Source organism: Equus przewalskii, unplaced genomic scaffold (assembly GCF_037783145.1).
Source record: "Equus przewalskii isolate Varuska unplaced genomic scaffold, EquPr2 contig_R1842, whole genome shotgun sequence".
Taxonomy (NCBI): domain Eukaryota; kingdom Metazoa; phylum Chordata; class Mammalia; order Perissodactyla; family Equidae; genus Equus; species Equus przewalskii.
Genome location: NW_027228442.1, coordinates 98,754 through 117,277, shown reverse-complemented (window position 1 = coordinate 117,277; position 18,524 = coordinate 98,754). Strand labels below are relative to the sequence as shown.

At 34.6% G+C, this 18,524-nt stretch overlaps 1 protein-coding gene across 1 annotated transcript; it reads left to right on the top strand.

Moving 5' to 3' along the window:
• Positions 1–9,580: 9,580 nt before the first annotated feature.
• On the top strand, positions 9,581–10,540 carry LOC103543699 (olfactory receptor 2G6). Its single transcript, XM_008510564.2, has one exon. It carries the CDS (start codon positions 9,587–9,589, stop codon positions 10,538–10,540), a length of 954 nt encoding a protein of 317 aa, XP_008508786.2. The 5' UTR covers positions 9,581–9,586.
• The last annotated feature ends 7,984 nt before the right edge of the window (positions 10,541–18,524 follow it).

The window sequence follows — 18,524 nt, the reverse complement described above, 5'->3', positions numbered from 1 at the left end:
ATTAAAATCACTTTTGCACAACATAGGTAATGATCAACAAAATAAAAAGGCAATCTATGAAATGGGAGAAAATATTTAAAAATCATATATCTGACATGGGGTTAATATCCAAAATATATAAAGAACTCATAGAACTCAATAATAAATAAATAAATAATCTAATTTAAAAAACGGGCAGAGAATTGAATCGACATTATTCCAAAGAAGACATACAAACAGCAATAGGTACATGAAAAGGTGCTCTCCATCACCAATAGCAGGGAAATGCAAGTTAAAACAACAGCACCTCAACATCTGTTAGAATGGCTATCGTCAAGAAGACAAGAGATCACAAGACATGGCAAGGATGTGTAGAAAAGGGAACCCTTGTGTACTGTTGGGGGGAATCTCAATTGGTGGAGAAATTATGGAAAATAGTATAGAGATTCCTCGAAAAATTAAAAATAGAATTAGTATATGATCCAATAATCCCACTTCTGGGTATACATCCAAAGTAAACAAAAATCATATATCCAAGAGATATCTGCACTATTATATTTATCGCAACATTATTCACAATAGTCAAGATATGAAACAACCTAAGTGCCCATTGATATATGAATAAAAAAGATATGGTATAAGTATATACAATGGATTACTACTCAGCCATGAGATATAAGGAAATTCTGCAATTTGTGACAACATGGATGGACCTTGGCAGCATCATGCTAAGTGAAATGTCAGACAGAGAAAGACAACTACTATATGATATCACTTATATGTGGAATCTAAAAAGGCTGAATTCATAGAAACAGAGTAAATAGTGATTACCATGGGATGCAGGTGGGGGAAACGGGGAGATATTTGTAAAAGTTTACAAACTTCCAGTGATAAGATTAATAAGTTCTGGGGGTGATGTATAGCATCGTGACTATAGTTGACAATGCTGTATTATATACCTGAAAGTTGCTAAGAGAGTAGATCTTAAATGTTCTTACCAAACACAAAAAATAAGAAATATGTGAGGTGATGGAGATGTTAACTAACCCTCTTGTGGTAATAATTTTGCAATATGCACACATATCAAATCATTACATTTCCCACCTTAAATTTACACAATGTTATATGCCAATTATATCTCAATAAAACTTGAAGAAAATAAAGTTCAGAGACAAGGTAAAAAATGTGCTACAAAATATATAGTAAATGCTGTATTTTATGGAGCAAGTTCTATTTTTATCTTGCAATTTAGTACTATCATTGAGACAGTAAAATTTCCTTAAATGTAGCCATTGATTTGACATTTACTCATAGTGCCATTCTGGGCCAGTCATTTTTATTTACATTAATTTCTCTGAAGCTTTATGATAATAGACATTAAATATAAAAAGTGAACCATCAGCGAAATCCTATTGTAACATACTTTACAGATATGCCAGGTGGCCTGAGGCACACTATTTGCTGAGGGGCAGCATTGAGGACTTCAAGGGTGCCCCAGTGAGAAGGGAGCCTTGCATAGCTTTGTGTCATGCTCTTTTTGTCAGTCTTTCTGGATCCTGCTAGCATATCAGGCTCCTGTTTTCATAAACACGACACCTTGTATTTGGCCCTCTCATTCAGAAGGCCCTCACTGGTGAAAGTTGTCTAGCTCTGCACGTCTGTTATGAAGGCTAAGGCTTTCTTCTGACATGAGAAGTAAGAAGCGCTTGGTGGATGCATGCTACAGCATGATGAACTTTGAGGACATTTTGCTAAGTGAGACAAGGCAGTCACAAAGGGACTCATACTGTATAACCCCACTTATACGAGGTACTTAAAGCAGCTAAATTCATAGAAACAGGAAGTAAAATGGTGGTTGCTAGGGATCGGGAGGAGAGGGTAATGGGGTGCTAATGTTTAGTGGGTGTGATTTCAGTTTGCCAGAAGAAATGAAGTCTGGAGATGGATGGTGGTGATGGTGGCACAACAATATGAGTGTAGTTAATGCCACTGAACTGTACAATTAAAAGTGGTTAAAATGGTAAATCTTATGTTATATATATTTTATCACTGTAATAAAATATTCTATAAAAAAGAACTCTATGATTGCTCATCCTCATTTCAAGAAAGTCTCCATACATCTGATTATTTTTTTAAATTTAGAATTCTCACAGAAATCATGACTATGATTTGTACCTAGTTATTCTATAAAGTTACATTAATTCCATATTTAAAAAGACTTCTAAAAGTCTTTCACCTACTTAGAGAAAATAAGCAAATATCGTAGTCCCAGACAAAATAAATAGCATCCCTTTTAAAATCCTGACTTAATATGATTTTTTTGAAATATATTTTCCTTCATCTAAACTTTATTTTCCTTATTTTATTCCAAGTGCCACTCTTTGTTTATATTTTATTCTTTAATAAATAAATTTCAGTTTTTAATTTCAAATTTCAAAATTTTGTTGGAAAAATTAATAGATGTAGTTATTTTTTGTTAAACACTAAAAAATAAATCCACGTACATAACTGTAATTGTATATGTTCTGTCCATTAGAATTCTATTGTGAGTATTCAGATCAATTGGATAGTGAGATTTTTTCCCAGAAGAAGTGATCTCTGGACCCTAAATCTCCACTGAATCTCTCCCAGTCTAATTGCTGGGTTGGGATCACAGTCCCGGTGGTGTTACCAGTATAAACAAGAGCCACCCTAAACCTAGGTGTGTTGTCTGCATGAGGAGACCCTGTTCTCCTCCATTTCCTTTCAGATTTACTCACTGTTTTAGATTCAAAATGTAGAGTTTATGGTTACTCCGTGGATTTTACTCTCCTAATCCCCAAATAAGCAATTATATAGAGAAAGTGGCCAAGAATCCAAACTCTTGCATGTTACTAAGAGTGAATCTGCTCCCTTTTCTCCCTCTAGCGTCACTTTTACATTATTTTCCCTAGCAACTTCATTTTTTCCCATCTGTGTTATCCAATATTTATAAATGGCATCACACCAAAGTACTAAAACCAAAGGGATCATCTATGAAGATGCTGGGATCACCCGCAATATCAGGTATTCCAAAATATGTGAATTTATGTGACTCGTAATTGTTTAAAGAAGAAATTACAGAATCCTGCATTAGAAAGAACAAGTTGTATCGAGATCTAGAGGTAAACTTGGTGATTGATTACTGCCAGAGATTATAGCGGAATTTAAATATATCCCTAAACTCAACCCATCTCCAATGCAAGTCAAGCCATGTTCATGACCATGTAGGTTTTGAAGCATTAAAATGTAATTTTCTCTTCCAAATTTCCTCCAAATAATATGATGAGGTAGTATTACATCAAATAGATTGCACCACAATGATCACTTGCTTTTAAGGAGCAGACTTTGGTAAACATAAAGAATATCAGAAACTGGCATGATTTTATACCAATTGATTAATTTTACTGGATATGAATATTCTCTACAAATCAGAGGAAACACAATACTAAAACCGCTCCTTTTGTGCCTAATCTTATTATACTATAAAGAAAGCTTTGACATTATTCATATAATTATTAGTTGTAGCAAAATATTTAAAGCTTCATTCTTGTCTTACGTAATTTTGATTAGGCATCTCCCAGGTTGGGCTCGGTACCTGGCACAGGATGGACTTTTTGAAAATGCTTTTTTAAAAAAAATGTTGGTGAGGAAGATTGGCCCTGAGCTAACATCTTTGCCAATCTTCCTCTATTTTATGTGGGGCACTGCCACGGTGTGGCTTGATGAGCAGTGTGTAGGTCTGCACCCCGCATCTGAACCTGAGAACCCCAGGCCACCGAAGTGGAGCACACGAACTTAACCACTACACCACCAGGCCTGCGCCTACATCACATTTGTAATAATATAAAGAAATACGTACTGTATATTCCTCAAAATGGTTGTTTGGAAGTTTAAGTAAATTAACCACATGAAGTTTAGTCACTTGAGAAAATTAATTTACCTTTAAATTTAAATTTCTGACCAATATTGGGAAATGTGTTATTACCATATCTCTTTTCAACTAGAACCTACAAATATTTCCTATGTGGACAGTTTCATCTTAAGTGTAACACTCACACCACAACTTTTTTTGGTTGTCATTCTAGCGTTCAGTATCTGAGGCCTAACACTCTTGTTTGACCTCTTCCTCTCATTCAAATCAACGGCTTTCCTCTTAAAAATCCTTTTGCTGAATTCCATACATATTGGTGTGTTGTGTTTCCATTTTCATTTGTCTCAAGAGTTTTTTATTTCTCTTTTTATTTTTCCTTTGGCCAATCAGTTGTTCAGGAATGCAATGTTTAATTCCCACGTGTATGTAAATTTTCCAATTTTCTTTCTGTTATTGAATTCTAGATTTATTTTATTGTGATCAGAATTCATACCCTACATTATTTCACTTTTGCTGATTTTATTAAGACTTTTTTGTGGCCTGCTGTATTATCTATCATGGAGAATTTTCTGTGTACACTTGAGAAGAAATGAACGTACTGCTGCAATTGGATAGAATGTCCTGTATGTGTCTGCTGTTAGGTCCATTTGCCCTAAAGTATAGCTTAAATCCAATGTTTCCTTACTCATTTTCTGTCTGGAAGATCCATCTATTGTTGAAAGTGGGGTGTTGATGTTCTGTAGTATTATTGTAGTGTTATGTTACTCTCTTCAGATCTGCTAGTATTTGCCTAATATTTATAGCTGCTCCAATGTGGGGTCGTATATGTTTACAGAATTATTGTCAACTCATCCTCTTGAATTGATGCCGTTTATTATTATACAGTGATCTTCATTATCTCTTGTGAGTTGTTGAAATAAATCAATATTATCTGATATAAATGTAGCCACTCTGCCGTCTTTTGGTTATCATTTGCATGGAATACCTTTTTCCATGCCTTCACTCTCAGCCTGTGTCTGTCCTTAAAGCTGAAGCGAGTCTCATGTGGCAGCATACAGCTTTATGCTCTTCACTTATCCATTCAGCCCTGTATGTCTTTGATAAGAGAAGTTAGTCAACTTATGTTTAATGTTATTATTGATATGTAAGGACTTACTATTGCCATTTTTAATTTTCTTATTGTTTTGTATTTCCCATCTTCCTTTCTTCCTCTCTTACTGTCTTATTTTTATTCTATCACTTTTTGTGGTGACATGCTTTAATTCTTTTCTCTTTATGTTTTTTTGTCTACTAAGGACTTTTCCTTTCTGATTGTCATGAGACTTACATCAAACATCTTATAGATGTAACGTCCTCTTTTAAGCTGATTCCAATTTGACTTTGATCAAATACAAAAAGTCTATAATTTTACTTCTCCCCTCTCACATTAGATGTTATCATTGTTACAATTTACATCTTCTAAACTGTGTATCCATTATCAAATTATCACAGTTATAGTTAGTTTAATATCTTTATGGTTTAACTCTGTACTAAAGTTAAAAGTGTCTTATACACCACCATTACAATATTAGAGAATTCTGAATTTCACTATATATTTACCTTTACCAGTGACCTTATGTGTTCATATACTTTTATGTTGTTAATTATCATCCTTTCATTTTGACTTGAAGAACTCTCGTTAGCCTTTCTTGTAGTGTATTTTTAATGCTAATGGACTCCCTTCATTTTTTGGGAGGAGGGGAGGAGTGTTTTTATCTCTCCTTCATTTCTGAAGGACAGTTTACCAGGTTGAATATTCTTGGTTGAGTTTCTTTCAGTACATTGACTGTATCCTCCCATTCTTCCCTGACCTGCAAGGTCCCTGAAAAATCTACTGATTCCCTTATGGGAGTTCCCCTATATATGATGAGTCTCTTTTTTCTCTTGTTGCTTTCAAAATTTTATCTTTGTCTTTTCACATTTTGATTACATTGTGTCTCAGTGAAGCCCTTTTTTCGTGAATCTGGGAATCTTTGAGCTTCATGTACTTGGATGTCCATATCTCTACTCAAATTTAGGAGTTTTTAGTTATTCTTTCCTTAGATAAACTTTTTCTATCCCCCTTCTCACACTCCCGTAATGTTCCTATTCTGTATCTTGATGGAGTTATATAAATTCTGTAGAGTTTTGTTCACACTTTATCCTTCTTTTTTCTTTTAACTTCCATAAATGGATAATTTTAAATGACTTGGTTTTGAATTCACTGATTCATTCTTCTTCTTGATCAAATTTGTTGTTGAAACCTGCCATTGAATTTTCTGTCAACCATTGAATTCTACAGTTATAGGATTTCTTTGCATTTTTATGTGTGTTTTTCTTTGCTGAACATGTCATTTCATTCATGTACTCTTTTCCTGATTTCATTTAGTTGTCTATCTGGGTTTTCTTATAGTTCTCTGAGCTTATTTAAAGGAATGATTCTTAGTTCTTTGTCAGTCAGTTCATAGATATCCCTTCCTTTACAGTCAGTTATTGGAGTTTTATTAGTTTCCATTGGTGGTGTCATGTTTGCCATTGTCTTCATGATCTTTGTATCCTCATGTTGGTTTCTGCACATTTGAGGAAGTGATCATCTTTTCCATTCTTGACAGGCCCACTTTGACAAAGAAAGATTTTATCAGTCATTCAAATCTGGTATTTAGCCATGCTACCCTGTAGTATGTATGAGGAGGTGGGAAATTCTGCCAAGTCTCTGGTTGTGCAAGACTAGAGCCAGGACTTTACAATCAGGTAGGACCTCTGCCTGAGCTCCGCTAGGGCAGTCCAACTGGCTGGGCTCCTTGATCAGGTGGGGTCTCTGTCTGGGCTCCCTGTATGGGTGGGGCCACTGGCTTTACTCTATAGTCTAATGGCTTCTCTGAGTGGTCTTGGCAGTAGGGCATAGCAGCTGGCTGAACTTTGCTTTTATGTGGGGCCACTGACTGGGTCTCCTGGCCAGGCGGGGATTCCTGCTGTGATCACTAGCCAGGGAGTGCCACTAGTTAGATTCTGCAAATGGATGAGGCTACAGGCTGAGCTCTATGATGAGGCAATGCTGCTGACTAAATCCTGTTATTGTACGGATTCACAGCCTGGGCTCTACAGTCAACCTTGGTTGGGTTCCTGGCAAGGAGGTACTCTCCAGCCACTGGCTGGACTCTATTTTCAGTGAGGCTATAGATTGGACTCCATATCTGAACAAAGTTGTAGACTGGGCACCATGATCAGTTAGGTCCAGTTCATCCATTGAGCCAAGCCTGTGAATCCACATGACTGTAGAAAGGAGACAGCGACCTTACTCAACACATATCCCAGCCTGCAGTCTCAGCTGAATGTGGGTCATAGCTTGAGGCCTCATCATATATGGGACCTCAGTCAGTGGCCCTGCCAAATAAATCACAGCCATATGCCTATATACGTTTAACATTTCATCATCTTCATTTTATTAATGAATATAAATACAACCAAAATATCATTTTATTTTTTATTTTCTCTTGGCAGTAGCAAAGCTAGAGTAGATTTCACTTTGTGTTCTGTGACTTGCTCCTTTGCAAGGAAATATATATTTTTGCTGTGGATTATGACATGTAGCAAATACATTGGTCCTGATGTCCATTGACCATGTATGCTGAGTATGTGTAAGTCTTCTGTTTTAAGTATTTTTTTCATTTATTTTGAAGTAGATTTAATGTTATTTTATATACACACACAATTATAGATATATACTAATATATACATATATTTCATTTTACACATTCTGCATCTTATTTTGGTTTGATGTTAGGCAATTACACTTTGATAGTAGTTTTTGAATATTGGTTATGATATCTTGAAATAAAATATTTGCATAAAAATAAAAGAAGAGGCCACTGGCTTTGCTCATAAATGGATCAATTTAATATGCAAATATATCAATTGAAAAATAGGCAAAATATAAGAATAAGTAAAGAAAAATTTAATAAATGCAAATAACAAATAACTTCAACTTAAAATAAATATTAAAACAATGATTTCACAAATTATATTAGGGGCTAAAAATAATAAAATTTAATTTGCTCATGATAAGTTAAAATGAGTAGCATTCAAACACACCAGGAAGGAGCACTTATTGTACTACAACTGTAATGTTTGCAAACAGTATACATTTTCATATATTTTAGCAGCTAATTCTATTTCTGGGAATATTTAAATTAAATAAAACAAAATATAGGTAAATGCATGCATTTTTTTGTAATTTTATCCCTTATAGTAATAAACTGTAAACAACTTTAATGACATATAGTGAAACAATTAAGTAACGTTTGTAACATGATAGAAATGTGTGCAGTCTTGGAAAATAAGGTAATTTTTTAGCTTTTCATATAGGATAATACTAAAAAGCAAGTTTTGGTGTATATAGTAAGTTTACAAGTGTGTGATAAGATATCAAAATTAAAAAATATATATTTGGTTATTTTAAGAAATTATATTATAATTTGATGATCACCAGCTTAATATTTTTACCCATTATAAATGTAGGCACATGAATTATTGCTAAAGTAGAGATGATAAGTGAGGAATACAGAGATGAAAGTAGATTGTTTAACATCGCTAAGTTGCTTCTCTTAGTGCACTAAGCAGTTAGGAGTGAGCATACTTGGATGAGGATATAGAAGTAAATGTTATTTTTTAAATTTGTGTATGTTTTTTATTTTTCAAACACTATATACTAAAATTTAATGTATTCAAAGTAAATTTTAAAATGGAAATAATAAATAATTGGGTGACTATAAGCAGCATTAAACTGTTTCAAAAGTTAATATTTTGATACTTGAGTTTCATTTAAGTGGGAGTGTCTATAAAAGAGAAAGCCAAGATAAACTACTCCTCTGTCATCCCTAAATACTTGTAAGTTAAGCTACAATAATCAAGAAATATGAAAAATAACTGGAAAAGAGGTAAGTAAAGAGAAGAAGGTGGGAAGTGAAAAAGAAACCATGGAATAATGTGTGTGCAAGATTGTTCTCTGGGCGTTTACTTAAAAACATCAGCAGCTCAAACTGTGTGAAGCTAATGCCAGCGTCCAAAACATTGAGTGGCCATCAGATTGGTGCCAATTTGATTCTCTCTTACTCTCCATCCTCTCCACTCAAGATCACCTCTTCAGCAGTTCCCTTCTCTGCCACACCACTTCAGACTTCTCCCCATGCCTAAGATGTACCATCACTACCAACCTCTAAGCTATATTTTCTCCACAGATGTCTGTGTTATTTTTCCTAATGCCAACTCTATCTCTATCTGCCACTGTTTAATTTAAAAATATGTGTTAGAAGACTCTACTCAGAGTATCAAACCCACTCTGATAGAGTCTTACAAGTGAACATCATTAAATCTACAGACATGTCTCTGCTTGAGGAAGAACGAGGGGCAGATGATAGCTGCTTGGATGACGGATGTAAACAAGTGGTCTTTGTGCTGGTGTTTGCACTGGAGCTGTTGCCATTAGAAAGAATGAAATCTGCTTCAAGGAAACCAAAGGAGGAGCCTTTCCTGTCAAAGGATGCACACTGAGGAAAGTGCTGTCAGTCTTTACAACAGGGCTGAATGTTAGTAAAGGGAAATAATCACATTGGAAACAATAACAGCTTACCAATGTTCACCTCATCACTTTCTTTCTCCAGAATATCAATCATATTATGAATTGAAGTCTGCAGGGCAATGGAGGAAAGCAAAAATAGCTCTGAAGAGGGATTTCTTCTCCTGGGATTTTCAGATCAGCCCCAGCTAGAGAGGATCCTTTTTGTCATAATTTTGCTCTTCTACATCTTAAAACTTTTGGGGAACACAGCCATCATTTTGGTGTCTTTCCTGGACCCCAAACTCCACACACCAATGTACTTTTTCCTCGGCAACCTCTCTTGTGTGGACATTTGCTTCACTACCAGTGTTGCCCCACAGTTGCTGGTTACCATGGGTAAGAGAGACAAGACCATGAACTATGGTGGATGTGTGGCCCAGCTCTATGTGGCCACGGGTTTGGGCTCCTCTGAGTGTATTCTTCTGGCAGTTATGGCTTATGACCGCTATGCTGCTGTCTGTCAGCCTCTGCTTTACACAACCATTATGCATCCTCAGCTGTCTGCATCCCTGGCCAGTATAGCATGGCTCAGTGGCCTCATCACCTCCCTGATTCAGTGCTCCCTTACTGTGCAGCTCCCTCTTTGTGGTCACAGCAAACTGGACCACATTTTCTGTGAGGTGCCAGTGCTCGTCAAACTTGCCTGTGTGGACACAACTTTCAATGAGGTAGAACTCTTTGTGGCCAGTGTGGTCTTTCTAATTATCCCTGTGTCACTCATCTTAGCCTCCTATGGCTTTATAACCCAAGCTGTGCTGAGGATCAAATCAGCAGCAGGGCGCTCAAAAGCTTTTGGGACTTGTTCCTCCCACCTGATTGTTGTCGTCATTTTCTATGGGACCATCATCTTCATGTACCTTCAGCCAGCCAAAAGCAGCTCCAAAAACCAAGGAAAGTTTGTCTCTCTTTTCTACACCATAGTCACTCCACTCTTAAACCCCGTTATCTACACTCTGAGAAACAAAGATGTGAAAGGGGCCTTGAGGACACTGACAATGGGAAGTGGTTTTGGTTCAGAAAGGATACATGCATAGGCAAAAGCTGCCAGGCTATTCTTAGCTCATGGGTTATTTGTTCTAAGTACTGATTTCTTGTACAGTGTCATAAAGAGTAGAAAAGAAAGAACTCTATAAGAAGCTAGTATTCTCAAGCCACAATGGTGTTTCATTATTCCCAAACATCCTCATCATGAATTCCAAGACTCTATGTTCTTTCTACAGAAAACTCTTTGCTTTTCCTTAGCCATGCCTTTGACTTTCATTCACAAATTATTTCACCCTGGAGCACTGGTATAGCTGGCAAATATCTACTTCTTTCTAAAAGCTTAACTGAAATGTTACCTGAACTCTCCAGCTATCTGGAAACACCATCCACCTCACACTGTGGGCAAAATTAATTGTTTCATATTATATGTTATCATAGAACATAAAACATACTGTATTTCTACATTTTCACATGTGTTATATATATAATAAACTTCTACAAAATGTATGACCATTTTTCCACAATGTCAGTTTAAACCAGCGAATGGACAAGTCCCAATATATTAGCTCATTTCTATTATAAAAAATACAAATATAATTCAAAATTGTGATACTCTGATTATGTTTGTGATGCAAATTATGAACTAATTTGAATAATAAAGAAATAAAATAAGTAAGCTTTAGTCAAGAAGATCAAGCCATGTATTATTTAAGTTTATTCCCCTTTTCCTTAAAGGGTATAGAATTTGAGTGAAAGTGGGAGAGATTGTGTGTCATTCTCTCTATCCCTTTCTCTCTTCAAAGTGAACTTTATGAATTTGTTAATCTCAAGCATTTTAAGGGAATTATGCAAATATAGAAAAATTGATTTAATCCACATTCTGAATTTTACTCTCATCTTTCATTATGATTCCCACAAGGAAAGAAAGAAGCATTCTAACAGGAAGTAAAATTCACACAGAATCTCTGTGGGCTTTCATCTGATTTAGACTTATGATGACATAAAACAAAACTAGGATCATCTAAAACTCATCTTTGTACCATAATGTTGTTGTCAGTCTACAAAGGTTAAAGAAAATGTTTGGACCTGTGTCTACTTCCAAAAAAACTAGATTGAAGGTAAAATGGGAGACAGAAAGAAAAGTTATAAAATACTGGTTGAATTTGTTTTCCAGAATTTTATGTGAATTCCCCACGAATGAAAGGAAGAATTGGGAACTTAATGGAACGTGTTTCGGAATGCAAGCTTTCATTTACTGTACCCAAGGAGAGAAGAAACTTTACAAGAAACCTCACATTTATAAAATCATCACTTCTTTACACGTTAAAGAAATGACACAGGACAGAATATACGTATGTCAGAATATAAATCAACTTAAATAAAATATGACCTCTGTGACACAAAATATCAATTTGATAAAAGAAACAGCTAAAAATGAAAAGAAAATCAGGTACAAAGTCAAGGAAGCCACACTTTGTGTAGAAAGAGCTACTTCAAAAAAAATCATGCAAAGACAAAATTAAAACCCATTTAAAGGTAATATGGAAAAGAGATTCTATTAAAAAAATCAAATTATTGCCATACAGCACAAATTAAATGCTAACATAGTTCAGGAGAAAAGTATAGCTAGAATAAAATAGAGATAAATACAATATACTCTACAACAAAGAGATGATAGACATATCTTCCCTCAAAAAGAAACCAGCAAATAGTATAAAAGGAACAGCAAACAGACGGAAAACAAGCTGAAAAAAAGAACTTAGTCTTGGATGAAAATGGAAACACATTTGAAAATATCTTGTTACCATTTTTCTGTATTTAATGCAGATTTTTTCTATGATAATATATTTATATTGCCTTTATAATATAGTGCATATATGATTCCATATGATCTTTTAAAATTTATATTATTGTGAGCTTTTCTATGTATTGAATTATCTCTAAAAATATAATTTGTTAAAATGCTTCCAAAAATATATCCAAAAATATTCAAAGATATCCAAAAGTATCTCCAAAAATATAAACAATTTATTAAAATGTTTCCCTATCGTTGGATAGATTTAGTGTTTACATTTTTATATTTGATTAATAACTACATTGAGCATAATTTCTCATTTGTACTCTCTGTTTATTTTATGTATTTCTAGTTTTAGAAATGCAACTGGTAAGGCAAAAACAGGGACACATAAATTTGTTTTCCAAAACATTTTTCCACTTTATCCATACAAGAAAAAGGAAGTCTTGCCTTGCTATATAATCATTCAATATTGCAATTGTTTTTAAACTATACAATGAAAATCATTTAATGCATATGTGGTTCCACCACCTCTCCAAATACCATGAAATGACTGAAATGTACTTTTTTAAAATAGTAAAAAACAAGAAATATTACCCTTTATATATAGGAAATATTGAAGAATTCAAAAAATTAGAAAACATAGCATAAGATCCCAGAAAAAAAAAATTGAGGGAACCCCCAGCACAAACTCTAGCATGAATAGAATGTAAAAGAAATGGAAGCACTTTGAACTTTGAAGTTCATAGGCACAAAGACAGGGATTCTGAAGAGGTTCATTCAGGATGACTTGTAGAGATGCTGAAGATGAGGTCTCTCATCCCTCATACGTGACAAGATGAGCTTTTCAATCCAAGGCATGAAAAAAAAGAAAAGGATTCACCATAATTCTCAGCAGATAAGCTGTATTCGTGCCTTAAGATGATAGCGGGAGTCTCAGCAAGCAGTAGGGTAAGGAAAGATACTCAAATATAAAAGAAGAGAATACTGTGAAGATGTTTCACATATTTAAGTGTAAACAAACTCCTCAAGGAGAATCTGTAAACTAAAGGGAAAAAAAGAATGAAGGAAGGAAAGTAAAAGAAAGAAAATTACTAAATATTGCAGAAAGATTCTAAATAAAGTAAAAAGAACTTTAAAATAGTTTCAGAAATGTGTTGTTGTTAGTCAAGTCAATTCTGACTCCTAGTAATGCTATTACAGCAAAAGGGAAGCTAGCTTGGTCTTTCTGTGCAGGCCTCTCATCTTCCAGCACCATGTAGGACAATGCTCTGCTGCTATTCATAGGGCTTTCACGGCCAAATTTTTGGAAGTGGGTGGCCAGGTCCTTCTTCATAGTCTGTCTAGTCTGGAAGCTCCGCTGAAACCTACCCACCATACCTGCTGGTATTTGAGATCCCGGTGGCAGAGCTTTCATCATCACAGCAACACATAGCACCACAGTGTGGAAACCGACAGACGGGTCATGTGGTTCCTTGACCATAAAACAAACTAGAACCAAGATGGTGAGAGCACTGAATCTTAACCACTAGACCACCATGGCAGGGTAGTTTCAAAAATAGTGTGACAGGATAAAAAAGAACTGGGAAATATGTGTCTCTAAAAGAAAAGCTATTAAATCTAGAAGAAAAAGACAGTAATAGAACTCAAGAGTAGAACAGACACAGCTGAAAAATAGTTTACCAAATGGGAAGATAGAATATGCATATGCTTTCTATACTGTGAAAAAAGTATGTATTTTATAAAAAACATATGTAAAGATGTACATAATACGTATTATATATTACATAAAATATATAAATATATATCATAAAATTAAAAAATGATCAAAGATGAAGGGAGTAGTGTGTTAATCATCTCTCCAAACAGAATATAAAAAAAAAAGTGCATGATTTACAGTGTTTTCCAATTTCCATAGAGTACATACTCCTACTATGGTAAATTCGAGTTGCCGGTGGGATGCCACTGACCACAGAGGTGGGAAAGCTGTGCACAATCTCCTCTCCCCGGCCAGTGCTATTCTTCCCTAGTGCACAACTGCGTGCACGGTGCACCAGATGACTCCTCCAGGATGCACTAAATAAAGAAGATTAGCAGGACAGAATGGTAGAAACTAATTTTTTTTGAGATGAGGAAAGATGCCTGTCCTCAATATCCAAAAGATAATGCAGGTACTGGGCCCAGTAAATAAGAACAAATATTTAAAAATTCCAAAATATACACATCATATTGACATTAATAAACACAAATATTATGTTCTCAGAGGAGGAACAAAAAATCTACCTATACATAAACTAGACTCACATCTGGTAATTTATCAACCACGTTGGATTCTAGAAGATAGGTAGAGTATTAATAATTCTATATCCATGTAATGTGGCATTAAGTGACAAAATAATGCAAATGGATTTGAGGACATACAAAGCTTCCAAAACATTGCCAAACACATAACTTTTCTAAAATAGTTATTTAAGAACGCACTACAGTAGAGAAATAATATTTTGGTTGATAGAGATAATCTAGTTTATTAGAAAAAATACTGAGCAAAGAAACAGATAATCCTACTAGTCATATCTAAATTTCGTTTGATATATATTTAGGTATGCAATATGCTCATAAAATGTGAAATAAACTTCCCCCAAAAATCAACGTTTAAAAAGTGAAGAAAGCATAGAAAGTAAAAGTAAGATAAATTGTATTTCCTTTGGTCTCCCAGGTAAGTGTAGGTATGTGTATGTCTGTGTATTGGTAATCTGTCTAGAGAAAACATAGTTTTCATACACATTTTTTTATTATGTCAAATAAGATAAAAAGTAAAATGGACATTTTCAAAGCAAAAAGATAATAGTCGTTAGGCAATGAAAACTCAATCACTCAAACAGAAAGAAACATTAGAAAATGAAAAAAAAGAGAACAAAGATCAGACTAAATGAAAATAAAATAGCAAAAACTCCTAGAAATAAGTATAAATATATCTGTAAGCATGATAAAAAATTGTGGATTAAATTGATTATTAAAGATTTCAGCAGTCACACTGATTAAATGCATATAATCTATACATCATTTATAGAAGAAACACAAAACTAAATATCTGGAGAAAGGTTGACATAAAGGATTGAAACATGGTATAGTATTAACAGAACATAAAACAGAATAATGAAATAGAATTGTATTGGAGGAGAGTTGTAGTGACAAGACTTCTCTGAGAAGGTTTTTTTTTTTAAAGGTATGCTCTTTTTTTTTTTTTTGGTGAGGAAGATTGGTCCTGAGCTAACATCTGTTGCCAATCTTCCTCTCCCCACCCCACCACTCCCCAGTACATAGTGGCATATCTTAGTTGTAAGTGATTCTAGTTCTTCTATGTGGGATGCCTCCACAGCATGGCCCAGTGAGCAGTATGTTGGTCTGCACCCAGGATCCAAACCTGTGAACCCCTGGCCACCAAAGTGGAGTGTGCAAACTTAACCACTTGGCCATGGGGTCAGCCAGTCTCCCGAGAAGGTATTGTTTTTGTGAAGACATAAAGAAAATCATAGAATTGTAATTATTGGTCGGGGAAGTAATCTAGGAAGGGGAGGTAGCAATTGTTAGGTTTTTAAAACAAAAATAATAATATTGATATTTTCCCAAACAGGAGGAGCTCCAACAGCCCTGGGAGCCTAGAGAGTAAGATGGAGAAAGCCAAGGATGTTTGGAGAGGTGGGCTAGAGCAGACACTAGAGAACTTGATCCAGAAAAAACCCATTTCTGCTGCACAGGATTAAATGAGAAGGATTAAATAAGGGGATTAAATAATAAATCTCCTGTAAAGCCTCGTAACCGGAACAAAAAAGTCAATACAAAAATAACCTAGTCAGATTTCAGTGAGGTGGCTACTTATTAAAGTTAAATCAGTATATTTCCTGTAAGCCAAGAACAACCAATTATAAGATGCAGTAAAAAGAAAAACCTCTCCAAAAAAGAAACATCCTAAAATGCACAGAAATAAATGTCCACAAAATGTGCAACATTGATAATGAACAATTATCACACTCCACCAGGAGGCATAAAAGTAACCAGAAGGAAACCTCGACATAGTAAGCATGGAGATCTGCGATTTTACACAAAAAAATGACACACTTAAAACAATCCCAGTGGACTTTTAGTGACATTTCTTGATTTTATTCTTCCTTTTGATGGTGCTGTTGCTCTTGCCTCTGAATTCTACGTACAACAACATGCTGCTGTAGGAAGAATAAAAAGTCTCCATGCTAAGAGGAAAAAAAAAAAAAAAAGCTAAGAAGGTGGCCTCTAGCACATTTACACCATCTAAATCTGCTCACATGCACCTCTATTTTACATCCTAAATCAAATGAGAAATTTCAATACAAGAGAGAATCCATACATAGATTTTAACTTCCCAACCTCTAGTGGAGGGAAAAGCACATTTGAAGGTGCTGGAAACTATTTGATGGCAAACAAGACAACCACAAGGTCCATTAGAGATGCATTTTTTATTGCAATGAATTTAGGTTTGCCTTTAATTCAGTATAATGTCCTTTCATTTTTAACAGGTGTATCCATTCCGTTTCCATTTATACATATCATAAATGTTTAGTTTCTTTTCTTGCTTCTTATGTTTGCTACTTCTCTTTTTTTAACTTTGTTTTTCCTTCTCTCTCTCTGCATGTTAATTACGTGTTTGTGTGTTTATATGTTTGAGAGCTCATAGCTTCCTATGTCGTTTGATTACTATTACACTAAAAATAATGTATGTAAATATTTAATTCTTGAGTGTTTCTACATCATTTATTTACCATCAACCAATAGAAAAATAAACTAGTAAATTTATAAATTCTACCATTTTCTAAAATGGCACCCAATTTATTTTTTTTAGTTATATTATTCGTATTTAAACCTTTTAAAGTAAACTTATACATAATTATTTTAATAATGTACTTATAGTGACATCTCTATTAACTGACTCACCAGGTTTAAATTGTGACTGGTGGCTCTGCCAAGGAAGGTGTTGGTTTTGTGAAGATATAAAGGGCAAGAAAGGCTTGTAGATATTGATGGACAGAGCAGTCCTTATTCATACTCCCATATCCACCCCACAACCTCTGGAGCTTTTTGACTATATTATTACATACACAGGATCACGATTTGTGACGCTTGTGTCTATTTTCCCCATCTTCATTTATTTAAGTCAGGTGTGTTCTTATTTCCTCATGTGTTATTATGAAATGACTGTAAGTATCATTACAGACCTCGGTAACATAGTTCCTCCATTCATCATTTGCTAGGCTAAGGTTTGTCCTAAACAATTTTATTATAAAGTACATATGGGTACTCTATTTCTTAAAGCATCACTTATTAAAATTTATTTTCTTAAAAGTTGAAGAACGATTTTGCTTTTAAAAGACATTCCACTAAGTCTTTGGTAAATATTGCCATATTTTTCCTGTAATTTTACATCGTTAAAGAAAATTCAGGGGCCAGCGCCATGGCTGAGTGGTTAAATGCCTGCACTCTGCTTTGGCGAATCAGGGTTTCACTGGTTCGGATCCCGGGCACGGACAGGGCACTGATCATCAGGCCATGCTGAGGTGGCGTCCCAACGTGCCGCAACTAGGACTCACAATTAAAAAATATACAACTATGTACTGGGGGGATTTGGGGAGAACAAGCAGAAAAACAAAAAAGAAGATTGGCAATAGTTATTAGCTCAGGTGCCACTCTTTAAAAGAAAAAAAAAAAGAAAAAAGAAAATTCACAGATCTGCTAGATATGCCTCTATGTAGATGGCTAGATGTTTTTGTCCAGATTACCAAGGAATTCTCACTTTATGCTTATCACTCCATATTTTTGCATGATATATTTAGTTATAGAAAATGCTATATCACTTTTTCAAAAAATGCATTTGGGTATATATGTTCACACTATTTTTTAGTTATATTTTTCAACCATAGTCAATATATTTTATTTTTGACATTATTTGGTGGTTTCCAAATGTATTTTGGAATTTACTTTCCTCAGGATTTTTGAATCTCTTTTTCAAGTCATAAACCAATTTAGCACTTTTTACTGTTTTTCTTCATAATGTAATTTGCTTTTTTATTGTATTTTTCTTCTCTATTTATAACATGATTTTTCAGTTCAATATTACTCCCTATTTTTTCTTTATATTTATTCCTTTGACATCTCAAGTATAGTATTTAAACTCTATTACACAGAAATATCATATCTCATTACATTTT

Excerpts from the sequence above, each read along its gene's own strand:
- LOC103543699 (XM_008510564.2), top strand. The coding sequence starts at position 9,587 with ATGGAGGAAAGCAAAAATAGCTCTGAAGAGGGATTTCTTCTCCTGGGA.